This window comes from Mycteria americana, chromosome 16 (genome assembly GCF_035582795.1).
Source record: "Mycteria americana isolate JAX WOST 10 ecotype Jacksonville Zoo and Gardens chromosome 16, USCA_MyAme_1.0, whole genome shotgun sequence".
NCBI lineage: Eukaryota > Metazoa > Chordata > Aves > Ciconiiformes > Ciconiidae > Mycteria > Mycteria americana.
This window is the reverse complement of record NC_134380.1, coordinates 14,041,575-14,054,493: the sequence shown is the minus strand read 5'-3', so window position 1 is coordinate 14,054,493 and position 12,919 is coordinate 14,041,575. Positions and strand designations below refer to the sequence as shown.

The following is a 12,919-nucleotide window of genomic DNA, read 5'->3' as shown; positions in this document are numbered from 1 at the left end:
CGACGGCAGTGGCGTTTCACCGAGCCAGTAGTCACGGCACGGCCAGGACTGCAGAGCCCCCTGGTCACACGCTGCCGGGCTCGCGCTGGGGCTCGCACCGGCGCAGCGGGGCTCACCAGGCGATAGCCGCTGCCGCAGGGAGCAGCCCCAGTGCTGGGGCCCCGGCACAAGCAGGGACGTGCGGGCGCTGCCTCGCAGCCCGGCCGAGCACACGGGCGCCCGTGCGTCCCCCGCACCAGGGGGCCTGCGCCCACGCTCGACCTGCACCCCCGGGCTCTCGCTGGGGGCTGCCGTTCACCCGCAGCGCTCCCCGCTCAGCCCAGCTCCTGTCCCCCCGCCCGCGGCCCGGCTGGATGGGGCTGGGCTGGGCCGGCTGCCGTGGCCCCAGCAGGAACGCCAAAGCCACGGCTTTCCACCGGCTTGGAGCCTCCTCTGCCCCAGCCTGGGCGTCCCAGCACTGGGAAGACCCAGCTCCTTCCTCGGACGTTTGGTTCCCTCCTGTGCCAAGGCATCCTTCCCAGCGTTCCCCGATGCCAGCGCTTTCCCAAGCCTCCCCGCACCCTTCCCAGGAGCCCAGCCCCACGCACGCCCAGCGTGCCCGCTTGCCGATACCAGCTGCACCTAAGGGACTAATGCCCTTTCTGGAGAGGCCACCGAGCCCCTCGGTGCCCCCGCTGCTCGCCGGCTCCACCGCTGAATCCTGTCATTTCACGGACGCAAGCCCTGGGAACGCGGCAGCATCGCTCCTGCTGCCCGCAGAGCCACCGCGCTCAGGCCAGGGTCGGTGCCAGCAGGACCCCGCTGCCAAGGTCCCTCCGGCGCGACAGATGCAGCGCACCCACGTGCAGGAGCCCCGTCCGGGGCCGGCAGCGGGACGCAGGCAGGAGCTGGCAGCAGCGCTCGCCCCGTGGGGAGAGCGGCCGGGGAGCCAAGTCACCGCCGTGACTCTGCAGATCCCCGGAGGAGCGAGGAGCCCGGGGTGCTCGGCCCCAGCACCCGGCACTCGGCGTCCCGCCCGGCCCCGGCTGCAAAGCCCGGAGCCATTCCGGCCCTGGGGCAGCGCAGGAAAATCTGGTTTCAAATGCGCTTTCCTATTTGGACTCTGGACCCTGAGCAAGGGCAGCTGCGGCCGGGGGCAGCCGGGCCGGGGGCGGTGGGAGCTGGTGTGGGCAGCAGCGCCTGCTCTCCTAATTAGTCTTTCTTCTTTGTTAAACCGTACCCCTCCACTGGCTGCCTGTAATGCTTTAAAGAATGATAGATACTAAATCTAATTTAATCTACTCGTTCACCCATCACTATAGTACTAAAATAGGAATATACCTATAAAAAGAGCATCGCCAGGCAGTGTAGGCCTAAATTACAGCTATTGTGGGAAAACCAGCTTTGCAAAGCTAAAATTAATGTCAGTGTTTTCAATATATTAAAAAAAAGGAAAACGTGTTTTTTGCAGCGTTAAAGCCTGTCCTCCACCGTGCAAGCAAGGCGGCCGCTGCAGTGCGGGCGTTCGGCCGGAGCCAGGAGCCGCTGCGCTGGGTCTCGCATCCGTGCGACGCACGAGCAGGGGGAGAAACCAGGTTTGAAACAAACCCGCTGCTGCAACACGCTACGATATTGCTCAGAATAGACTTGCTCCCTAAAAATATAATATGCTAAACTTGGCAGCAGCCCTTTTGGAAAGGAATTTTCCAAGCAGCCTTTTGCAGAGTCTGTTTCCCAGCGGGCCGGGCGCTGCTCAGCTGAGCCTCCTGCGCTGCAGGCTGGGCAGCGTGGTGCGACCGCGGGCACGGGGACGCCCCCGGCGAGCGGCACCTCGGGGGCAGCTCTGCGGTGGGGTTCAGCCCAGCTGTACGCCAACCTGCACTCGCGTCCAGCCCCGCACGCACGTCGCTGCCTGTGCCCGGGTCTGCGCCGCGCTCCAACGCCAATGCTGAGCCTCAGAGCCTGGGACTGTTCCAGGTCAGCACCGCGCCTCGTCCTGGAGCCATTAGCTGCTCGCTTATAAGTACAGCGGCGATACTTTTTAAGCAGCGACCGACGCCTCTGTTAACGAAACGCAGCCACCAAAGTCTCCCTCTGCACCCAGGTCCTCGCTGAGCAAGAGCTGAACGTTACCGCCGAGCCCCGCCGAAGGACGTGGTGCTCCCGCCCGCCCCACCAGCGTGGGCTGCTCCGCCATGGGCATGCACCCACCCTCCTGCCGCTTGCCCTGCAGCCCCCTCCCCTCCCGGCCCCCCGGGAGCCCCGCTGCTGCCCTGGCGCTGCGGCGTGGCAGGGCAGGGGGCGATTCCTGCGCGCGGCGTGGCTGCACCACGTGGAGTGCCGCGAACCACAGCTCCTGCGGCTAGCGCTGGGGCGGCCGCGCAGCTGCGCGGAGGGAGCTGAGCCGAGAGAGCTGCAAGGTGCCCGCAGCCGCTTGGATGAGCCATTTGCACCGCCAGAGCCCGTGGGCAGCTGGATTTTCCCTGGCGCTGGGCTAATCAAAGTTTTGTAGACAACTTCATTTCTTGGTCGTTCCTTCGAATACCAGCACTGTCGAAAACGCCGGAGCCGGGGAGCTACGAAACACGAGCGGCCTCCTTGGGAACAAATACAGCAAACGCCAACAAGCTCCCTGCGGGGAGAGCACGTGACTGAAGGGGGTAAGGCCGGCTACTGTGCGCAGACCCCGTGGCCCCGCAGGTCTTGGCCCCCCTGGCCAGCCCAGTCCAGCCCAGCCAGACACGCGCCCTGGCCCAGGAGGGGCTGGTGGCCAGCACGGGACCCTGCAGCCGTGGGGCTCAGGCACCACGTGCCTGCATGTGCCCACCCCAGGACCGATGCACGGACATCTGCCTCCCTACGTACACGCACGCTCCGGACAGGGAACCGTAACCCAGGGAGTCTAAACTGAGCCCCCACAGCCCCCACGCCACAACACCTTCAGGGACGCTCGGTTAAACCCCTCCAGGCGTCTCTGGCCACGCACAGGCGAGTCGAGCCAGCTGGCCAGAGGCAAGCTCCGTGGCGGGCAGGCGCCCACGGGCAGAGGCAGCATCACTCCCTGCGCGCTCCTCTAGCGCAGGCGTGCCGAAGGTGTGCACGTCCAAAACCCAGAGCGAATTCAAGGCTAAAATACCAGGTGCCAGGCAGGCCCATTGCTCAGCCGGGCAGGATGAGGAGCCCGGCGGCAGTGCGTGCCCCGTGCCCCTTCCCCACGTGACGGCTGCCAGTGATGTCCCTCTGCCCGACGCCTCGTTGCGACACACACCAGGAACACCCCGTCCCAAGCGCTGGGCGCAGAACCTCAGCGAGGGACAAGCCCTGGGAAGAGGACGGAGATTTTGGCCTCCATCGCGCTCATTAGCTGGGTGAAAATCCAACTCCAAATCTCTTAATAAAACCCTCCTTCCTGGCTCGTGAGTCCAGACCTGCTGCCAAGGAGCAGGAGGCTTCTGGGAGAGCGGGGAGGAAGAGACGCTAAACACGACGGCCAAATTGAAACAAACAGGGCGATGGGGGAACCAGGAGCTGCTGGGTGCAGAGAGCCGCGCATCGGGGAAGAGCTGCTCCTTCCCAGGGACCCCAAACTCCATTTGTGCGCAGCCCAGCTGGGTGCCGGCAGCAGGCAGCCCACACCTGCCCGCAACGCTGCCGGTCCCTGCTGCCTCCAGCCGCAGCCCCGGAAGCCGGCAGGCAGCGCAGCCGGTCCGTGCCGGAGCGCTCCACAGGGCGAGTGGCACAGCCGAGCCCCCCGTGGCAGCCGGGGCACGAGGGGATCCCGGCCGGAGAGGGAAATCGCCCATGCTGCCGGCCGCTCCCAACAAAGGCTCTGGGCCCTGCGCTGGCTGCCGGTTCAAAGCGTCCATGTGCTCCCTTCAGAGGGACAGAAAACCTCCCCGGGGCCGGGCGGGGGCCCAGGGTCAGTTTCTGCTCGGTGCCAGACACGCCTGGGCAGCCGAGCAGCAGCCGCGGGGACCTCGCTGCAGCCTGGGGAAGCCGAGACCGAAATCCAGCCCAGCCCCAGCTCTCCCCAGCCTCGGCTCGCAGGAGGGTGCCATAAATCACGCACCCGTCTTGGCCGGCCTCTGCAGCAGCCCCCGCGTGAGCCCCGGCCCCGTGCGCACCCCGCGGCCACCGCTGCACTTGTATAACCAGCGGCAGCACCGGGTTTGCCAGCCCCATCCCCAGCATGCCAGATGGAGCAACCCTGGGCCCTGCTGTCCCCACCACCAGCGCGGCCACGCTCCGGCCACAAGCCCGCTCGGACGCAGGCTACAGACATCCCGAGGAACCGGAACGCTGCCCAGCCCTTCCCTGCTGGGGTGGGAGGGTTTGCGCCCGCGCCGCCTGTCCTCGGCTGCCGGGTGAGCCGCGCAGGCCACGCCGAGTGCGGTGAGGATGCTATGAATTTTTAAACTCCTGAAAGCACAAATAGAGCAGTTCGCCTGGCTGGGAGACGGGATTTCCGACGCAGCAAAGAGGCTTTTGAAGAAAACGCTGCCTCTCCCGAGCTGCGCTTCCCCCGGGACGACAAGCCCGGAAACCCGGCGCGCTGGGTCCAGCGTGGGACCCAAAGGGCAGCCCCGCGGGACAGCACGTCCTGGCCAGAAGTTGCCCAAACCGACAGCCTGGGCACCCTCTGGACCCACCGCCCCCCTGGGTCCCTCCGCAGCACCTTCCTGCCGACAGCAAGACAAACCCACGCACGCTCAACCCCGCGGCCCGGCTGCAGGCAGGCACGACGCGACAGCACACGCGCACACACACGTAGGCGCACACGCGTGTGCGTGCACAAGCTCATCACCTTCGCTTCTCCCCGGAGGCTGCTCAGGCCACGCAGGAGCCTCATTCCTTTATCCGAGCATCCATCATCGCCCCTCGCCTCTGCCGAACGGCAGCGGCGCCGAGGCAGGGAAAGCGCTGGACCCGCGCTGGCGGCTCTGCCCGCCGCACTGCCCGCGTCTCAGCCCGCTCTCCGGCCCCGGTCGCGCTCCCAGCCGCCTCGGCAGAGAAACCGGAGAAACCCCCAGGGAATCGCGGCCGAGGACCACGAGCCACCGCTGCAACACAACTGGCCGGCGCCACGGGGCTAGCGCCGGCGAGGCCCCGCGGCCAGGGAGGAAGCAGTTAAGCTCCGACCCTCTGCCGAGAGGGAACCGGCCAGAACCACGTGTGAACCGCAAAGCAAAAAAATCCCCCGGAGAGGGTGACTTACCTGTTGGAGGTAGAGGAAGGCTGGAGGACAGGGGAGAGAGTGAGGAAGCATGCCTGAGTTGGAGACAAGGAGGCAGCCCGAGTTAGCCATGGAGCACAGCATGTGTCGACAGGTAGCCGTGAAGCTGCTCGCGGGTCCGTCCTCTTCCGCACACCGCTATCCTCGTCTTCCCGGCTCGCCCCTCGGGCTCTCCCCTCCTCGGCCGTCCCTCCCGACCCCTCGGCGCTAGTTAGCAGGGGGTCATCCGCGGCGGGCCGGCTGCGGGCGCGCCCCGGGAGCAGCGCTCGCCGGTTCACTTCGGTGCCATTAGAGAGTGGCACTGAGCGCACGGTCTGCAAAGGGTGTGTGTGAGCCAGAGCGGGAGCGGGGAGAGAGAAAGGAAGGGGAGGAGGAAGGGAGAGAGGGCGAGGGAGCGAAATAAAAGGGGTGGGAGTTGGAGGAGGAGGGGGAGTCCCCTGTGCATTCAGACATCAAACAGAGCTCTGTATAAAATGAAGAGAATCCGTAATGACATGAGAACAGCTGATCCCGCACTTAACCCCTCCGCCGCCGCCGCCGCCGCCGCCGCCGCTCGCCGATGGCTTCCCCGCCGCCCGGGCAGCCCCGGGGCAGCCCCGGCCGGGCGCTGCCGCGCCGGGGCCGCGGGCAGCCGGGACGGGGCCGCGGGGGCAGAGCCGCCTCCCTTCCCGGCGCCGGCGCCCAAGGGAAGAAGGGTCTTACCGGCAGCTTCGGTGATGCAACGCGGGCAGCCCGGGGAAGCCGCGCCGAGCAGCCGCGGCGCTTCCAGCCGCGCAGCCCCCGCGAAGGCAGCGCCGCGCCCGGCAGCCGCGGGACTCCCCCACGCACACACAGCCGGACACGTGCACACGCACCACGCTCTCCTCGGAGACACACACGCAGACAGGGACGGGCAGGGATCCGTGCGGCAGACCCAGCCCCGCCTCCCCGGAGAGCCACGCACCCGCTCGCGCCTGCAGCCCCGCGGCACGCGCGGCCCCGGCAGCACGCGCCGCGCCGCCATGGGCTCGCGCCGCGGCGGGCAGGGCCGGCAGCCGCCGCCGGTCCCGTCGGAGGGGCCGCGGCCGCGCCCCGGCCCTGCCCGCGCCCCCCCCGGGCGCCGCCGGCTCGGCCCCGCCGGGCGCGAAGGCCCGTGGGCCCCGGGCGGGGCCCGCTCCCGCGGCCCGCCGGGCCCCGCCTGCCGCCGGCCCCTCTCGGCAGGGCGCCGGGCACCCGGGGTGACCCGGAGGGGCCCCAGCACCCGGGGTGGCCCAGAGGGTCCCAGCACCCCGGGGTCACCCAGAGGGGCCCCAGCACCCGGGGTGGCCCAGAGGGTCCCAGCACCCGGGGTCACCCAGAGGGTCCCAGCACCCAGAGTGACCCAGAGGGTCCCAGCACCCAGGGTCACCCAGAGGGGCCCCAGCACCCAAAGTGACCCAGAGGGTCCCAGCACCCAGGGTGACCCGGAGGGGTCCCAGCACCCGGGGTCACCCAGAGGGGCCCCAGCACCCAAAGTGACCCAGAGGGTCCCAGCACCCAGAGTGACCCGGAGGGGTCCCAGCATCCGGGGTCACCCAGAGGGGCCCCAGCACCCAAAGTGACCCAGAGGGTCCCAGCACCCAGAGTGACCCAGAGGGTCCCAGCACCCGGGGTGACCCGGAGGGGCCCCAGCACCCAGAGTGACCCAGAGGGTCCCAGCACCACGGGTGGCCCAGAGGGTCCCAGCACCCGGGGGTGGCCCAGAGGGGGTGGCCCTGCCTGCCAGCACCAGCTTCCCCGCGCTCCCTGGAGCCGTGGGCACCCCCTGCCCCGAACACCTCCCGCCAGCAGCGGGCTGGGGGCCGGCCCCGGCAGAGCTCGAGGGGCTTTTTGGCACTGGGGCCTGCCCTGCCAGCAGCCCTGACGCATCAGCAGCGCGCACGCCTCTGGCACAGCTGCCGTAGCGAGAGCCGGTGCGCCGGTGCCCACGAGGGACAGCCCGTACGGACACACACGCGTGTTCGTTTGGGTCCCCGGTCCCACCTCGCGCCTCCACGGCAGCCCCGGCACTCTCGCGTGCCGCAGAGCTCGGCGCTGGCACAGGGGTCCCCGCCCCGGCGCCCCGCACCACCGGGGCCGCATCGCGCCCGACTTCAGAGCCACAGCCGGCGACAAAGCAGCCGGGACGGCGTTGTGCTTGGGTATGTGGGAAATGAAACCTGGGCTCAGTTCAGTTTCCATCTTGGCCAAATGTGATGCACAAAGGCAGGTCTGTGCCAGCAGCTGCTGATGCTCCGTCTCCGCCGGAGCCTCCAGCACACGAACAGCCCGATTCAAAGGCTGGGATTTTCCACAGTATCCCCAGACATAGCGACATGCTGCAGTGTCCTGGTACACTCGCAGCGGTTCCCGTTTCTGCTGCAGATGCTCAAAAGCAGCGGCGTGTGGCATAGCCGGCCCGGAGCCACCGGGCAAACCTGGTGGAACCGAACAGCTCTGGGAAAAGCCGTCCTGAAGAAGTGGCGGCCGGGGTCAAGGGGGTGCCAGCCCCCCCGACAGGGCCCTGCTGCTGGGGTGACCACGCTCCAAAGGGACCGCGAGGTGCCAAATCGGGGAGGGGCACCGGGCCAGGGGGAGGGTTTTCTCACCATCACCGCCCCACGGTACTGAGAGCCGAAAGGAGTTTGGCAGCGATATCCCCTACCAACAGCATCCTCCGGCCACCGCTCCCTGCAAGGAGCGTGGGCTGCAGCGAGCTCCTGTGCCCCACCACAACCGCCCTCCCTCCAGCTCCCAAGGGACCACGAGGAACCCGACGCAGCAGCCCGTCCCGCACACCTCGGTGCTCAGACCCTGCGCTCCCCGCTCGCCTCCAGCTCCCCTTCCCCAGGGACTCCCGTGGCCCCGGTGCTGTGCTCTCCCGTGCGCTCCAGTGCCCGGGGCAGGACATGGGGCAGCTTTGCAAGGGCTGGGGGACGAGCACGTCCTCCCAGAGCCCCTCGGGCAGTTGTGGGAGAGGGGCCCCACCAGGCACCCACACGCACCCGAGCACCGCGCACCACCCTGGCACGGGGCGAGGGACACCCTGGGCAAGGTGACGGGCAACTCCAAAGGCGCCGGGATGATCCAGGCTCCACCGCGGCTCCTGCGCTGCTCTCGGGCGGAGGTGAAAAGGGAAGGGCATGGCCCAACGCTCTGGGCTTGCGGTGCCCAACCAAGCAAACCACGTGAGCCGGGAGCTGGCTCCAGGATGAGGTAATCTGCCCGTCCTCCCCCGCGTTGGAGCCTGGCTCCAGGCAGGGTGACTCAAAGGCGCTCCTGGCCGGTGGCAGCGCCACGAGCCCTGGCACTAGCCCGAGCCAGCAGCCCGCGTCGCGGGAAGGTCCGGGCTGGCTCCAGCCGCGGGGCAAGGAGAGACGCTGCTCTCCCACGGGGAGACTGCACGGAGCGACGTGCTGGGCAGATACCCCGGCCCCGACCCTGCCAGTGCAGGCCCTCTGCACCGCTGTCAGTGGCAGGAACTGGCCGTGCTTCCCCAGGATAAATACCTCGGCAGTGGGGGCACTGGGCACGCCTCTGGGAGCCGAGGAGCGTTCCAGTCTCCTCTCTCCCTCCTCCAGCCATCACCAAAATCAGCCCGGCTGCAGAGATGCCCCCAGGGCAGCGGGGAGCCCCCGTGGGACACCGGCACGGCTGGGCCGTGCCAACCCCCCGGCCGGCTCCAGGGTGGGGAAGGCAGCCCCGGCCACCAGCGGCTGATTTCCCTCGCCCCGCTGCTCCCTGCCACCCCGGCGGTGACACTGTGCCGCAGCCCTGGCCGATGGCACCGGCAGTGGCACCAGGGCTGCGCTGGGGCAGCCCCACAGCGCTTGGGCCCAAAGAGCCCCGGCCAGGGCTGCCCAGCCCCACGGAGCCGCAGCCCCAGAGGAACCCCTCCAAAACCGAAGTCTCCTGGAATGAAAGTTTATTTATCTGTTTAATTAAGATGTGTTCACCAGGCGCACAGACCCCGTTCCATCTGTCTCACTTACAGCCGTGTCCCAGTAAAATTAAACCTAATAAATATCAGACGAGGGAAAGCAAAGGGCACATGTAAGATATATGATCAAAGGCAGAAGTTGCACAGGGCTGCAGTTCTAAGCACATCTTTCTCTCTGCCCTTCGGGGATGGGTTGGCGATGCGCTCCCATGCACAGGATGGGGCTGGCTTTCCTTCAAATCAGCACTATTTTCATTTTTTATTTATTTTAAATGAACCCTTGAGGGCTCCTCGGTTTTGTTTTCTGGAAGAGGGAGAACAACATGGCACCGGGACAGGAGTGGCCTCGGCCGCTGGTCCGGAGCCCAGCTAGGCACCAGAGCCGAGGGGCAGAGCCTGCGCTGGGAGAGCTGACAGGCGTGTGCCCCCCGAACCGCCGAGGGAACCCGCTGGGGAAAGCGCGACCCTTCGGGCTGCTCCCAGGCAGCCGGGATGTACCGGCCGCGCGTGGTCGGGAGCCGGCCCGGCAGCAGAGACCCGCCAGGAGGTGCCCGAGGCGGCCAGCGCGGCACTGCCGGCTCCCGCTCCCGGGGAGATGCCAGAACCGCGGGCGCTCAGCTCCCCTCCGAGGCACGCTCGCCTCCACCATTTGGAAACTATCCGACAGGAACGAGGGCTCCGAGGTCTGCCTGGAGCCCAGGCCAGGGCTCTGCCCCGGAGCCCGCCTGAGCGTGCGGTGCGGTACAGACCGGTGGCACGGCACGGCTGCGGCACGTCCCACGCATCCGGGTGCTGAGCGGGCCCCGCGCATGTTGCACCAAGCCCTTGAGCACGCGTCAGACCTGCTGCCCGCCAAGGGCTGCCCCAAACGCCACGTCCAGCCCCCCAACCCAGCCCTGCACGGGATGCAACGGGAAATCCCAGACCCCAGTGCCGCAGTCCTCCCCGGGACGCCATCCCGCACCCTCTCCCGGCAGAGAGGCACGATGCGGTGGCCCACAGACCTGCCAGAGACGCACCAAGGGGATGCGATGCACATCCAGAGGTGGGCTGCGAGTGTCTGGTGTTTAACGGGGGACCCCTGTGGCACCCCCCAGCCGTGCAAAGCTGGGGCACAAGCCCGGACGCTGCCGCTTGGGAGAGCCGCCAAGAGGGGCCGTGGGTCAGGCCGAGGTGCAGCCGCCACCGCGAGGACCGGCAAGGTCGGGTGCTCCCAGCCTCCACGGGGTCAGCGCGCGGAGGGAGCACGCGCGCCCAGGGAGCGCGGCACCCGTCTAGTCCTCTCCTCCCACCCGCTCCAGAATGCCCCCAAGCCACGGCATTCATTAATTAAAAGCTCATTAGTAGTTAGTCATAGACATAAAGCGATTAGATGAAGGCGCCGACGGATCTGAGCTGCTGTGAAGCGAGGGGAAGGTCCCACGTGCCCCGTTGGGTCGGCTGCAGAGAGTAACCCAACTCCGGGCGCAGACCAGGGCAGCAAGAAGGGACCGGCAGAGGTGACGGGCGAGAGCACCGCGTGCCGGCGGGCTCTGCCCCGCTGCAGAGAGGTCCCTGCCCACTGCCCCAGCACCTCCGTGCCATCCCTGTGCTGCTGCTCCCTCTGCCCGAGCTCCCCCGGGCTCTCCCGGCCCCTCGGCGCAGGGGCAGCATCAGGATTTACTGGGACTGGGCTGGGGCGGTGACACCTCTCCCAGAGCGCGGTGGGCACTAAGAAGCGCGGGAGGAGTGGGGGGGCCACAGGGGCTGCGCGGGCTCCCAGGCAGGGGTCCCCCGCCCGCGGGACCTGCCAGCACAGAGCACCCAGCACCGGCAACAGCACAAACCAAAGCGCTCCCTCCTGCCGCCAGCATCACCAGCCCCGGCTGCGCCGCAGCTCCCAGCCCGGCCGGCTCAGCTCTCACCGTCCCGGCGCTGCCCCGCATCCCCGCACGCTCCCCCATCTCTGGAGACAGCTGTGCAGCCGCCTATAGATTCCTGGTTTCTCGCTCCATCTCTAAAAGACAGATGTGGTTTAAACTAACTGCAGGCCTACCGGAACCCTATATGGCCGTTACGGACCAGCCCTGCCAGGGCGCAGGGACCCCCGGGGAGCGCAGGTGGGATGTTGGGGAGGATGCCCCGGCTCCCCGGGGATGCCTGGCCCAGCCTCCTCTGCACCCAGTTAAACTTCCTCCCGCTCTTCCCCCTGCTCCTTCCTCCTCCTCCTCCTCCTCCTCCGATGGCTCTCCGGGGGTCGCTGGAGCCCGCCCCGCTCTGAACCCCCAAAGAAGCTGGAGATTGTACTGAAACCCTGCGCCCTGCGCCTTCCCAGCACCCCGCTGCTGCGGACCCAGATCCCGCCTCTGCCCCAGGCTGCTGCCTCCCTGCTGCCGCCGCAGCCATGAGGTCACAGATCCCGGGCAGGGGCAGTGATGTCACCAGCACCTGGGTATGACCTCACCCGCTGAGGAGGGGACCGTGACCGACACACGGCAAGTATCTGGGACAGCAGCTGTGGCAGCTGGGAGGGGAGCAGAAATACAGAGAAAGCACACGAAAATTTAGTGGGATCTAGGGAAAAACGCCACCTCACTGAAACTTTCCTCACCCGCTGCGGGGGGGATGGGACGGGGGCCTGGAGACGGGGGGCCGCGACCTGCGGCCGGCGCTGCCAGCGCTGTGCGGAGCAGCAGAGCGGCTGGGCCAGCACCCAGGGACGTCCTGCCGCCCCTCCTCTGCCCTTCAGCCATCACGGCAGGAGTCGGGACCCTCGGCGCTCTCCACAAAACGGAGCCTGGGTTGCAGCCGTCCCATGGGACGCGCGAGCAGGGAGGCTGGTGTCTCCCCGTCATCCGGCACGAGCAAACGGTGCGCAGGCACCTCCCGGCAGCCGGCCGCGGCCGAGCTCCGGGCTCACTGCGGGACACGCGGCAGCTCCCGCGGGGACACGGTTTACAGCTGTGGTTGGGCAGGACAAGCAGGACCGCAGCGGTGAGAGAGCCTGGCGGCTTGCCTTCAGCCAGCGCGGCCCTTCCTAGAGCCCTTTCACTTGACAAAATATTTACATGAAATGGCAATTAGGCTCCCTAGATTTAATGAGAATTAACGTGCAGGCAGCAGAACCGTGGCAGAACAGATGCTGCCGAGCACCTCAAGCTGGTGGGCCGGGTGGGCAGCACCGGCAGGGCCGTGGCAGGTAAAATGGCTGCGCCGCACTCAGCAGGGTGCCCCGCACCGGTGCTGCCAGGGCCAGGGCCAGAGCCACAGCCACCACGGGAGGAGGGCAACGCAGGAACGATGGAGGGTGACGCAAGGAACGAGCAACTGCCGACCCAGAGACCTGAAACGCCGCGTTCCCACAGCCCCCCCTTCCCCGGGACCAGAGCTGCTGCCCGAGGAGGGGTTCCCAAGAACCCCCCCCCGGCTGGTGCAGCGCTGCACACTGGGCTCGCAGGCTGCAGCGGGGGGCTTCAGCAACGGCCCGTGGGGCACCGGGGCAAGGGCAGGACGGGACGGTCGAGGCCGCCCGGCGGCGTTGGCACGTCCCCGAGCAGGGGCCTGCGTGGCACTGCTGGTGCTGGACACGGGGCAACCCGGGCTGGGACGCCACCGGGAGCAGCAGCCAGGTGACATGGGCAGAGGGGGAGTGCCAGGCAGGAGGTGCTCTGGAAGCAGGCACTCAGTCCTCATTATAAGGCTTTTTAAATGCACCGACAGGATATTAGCGTTTAAACAGGCTCTAGGACTCCAGGGCAAACTTTAAAAATCATAATATTTATAGAACCCTC

The 12,919-nt window shown here is 67.8% G+C and overlaps 1 protein-coding gene across 12 annotated transcripts in view; it reads right to left on the bottom strand.

Moving 5' to 3' along the window:
• Positions 1–12,919, bottom strand: part of RBFOX3 (RNA binding fox-1 homolog 3) — a 192,769-nt gene that overhangs the window by 18,972 nt on the left and 160,878 nt on the right. For 2 of the 12 annotated variants that reach the window (XM_075518837.1, XM_075518836.1), the window contains exon 4: positions 5,195–5,247. The exons of 4 other annotated variants lie outside the window; for them this stretch is intronic. In XM_075518837.1, the coding sequence (XP_075374952.1) occupies positions 5,195–5,245 (51 nt within the window). In that variant the 5' untranslated portion in view covers positions 5,246–5,247. Of the gene's footprint in view, positions 1–5,194; positions 5,677–5,914; positions 6,172–12,919 lie in introns of those variants that run through there. 6 more of the 12 variants (XM_075518845.1, XM_075518838.1, XM_075518833.1 and 3 more) reach the window with 6 other exon arrangements.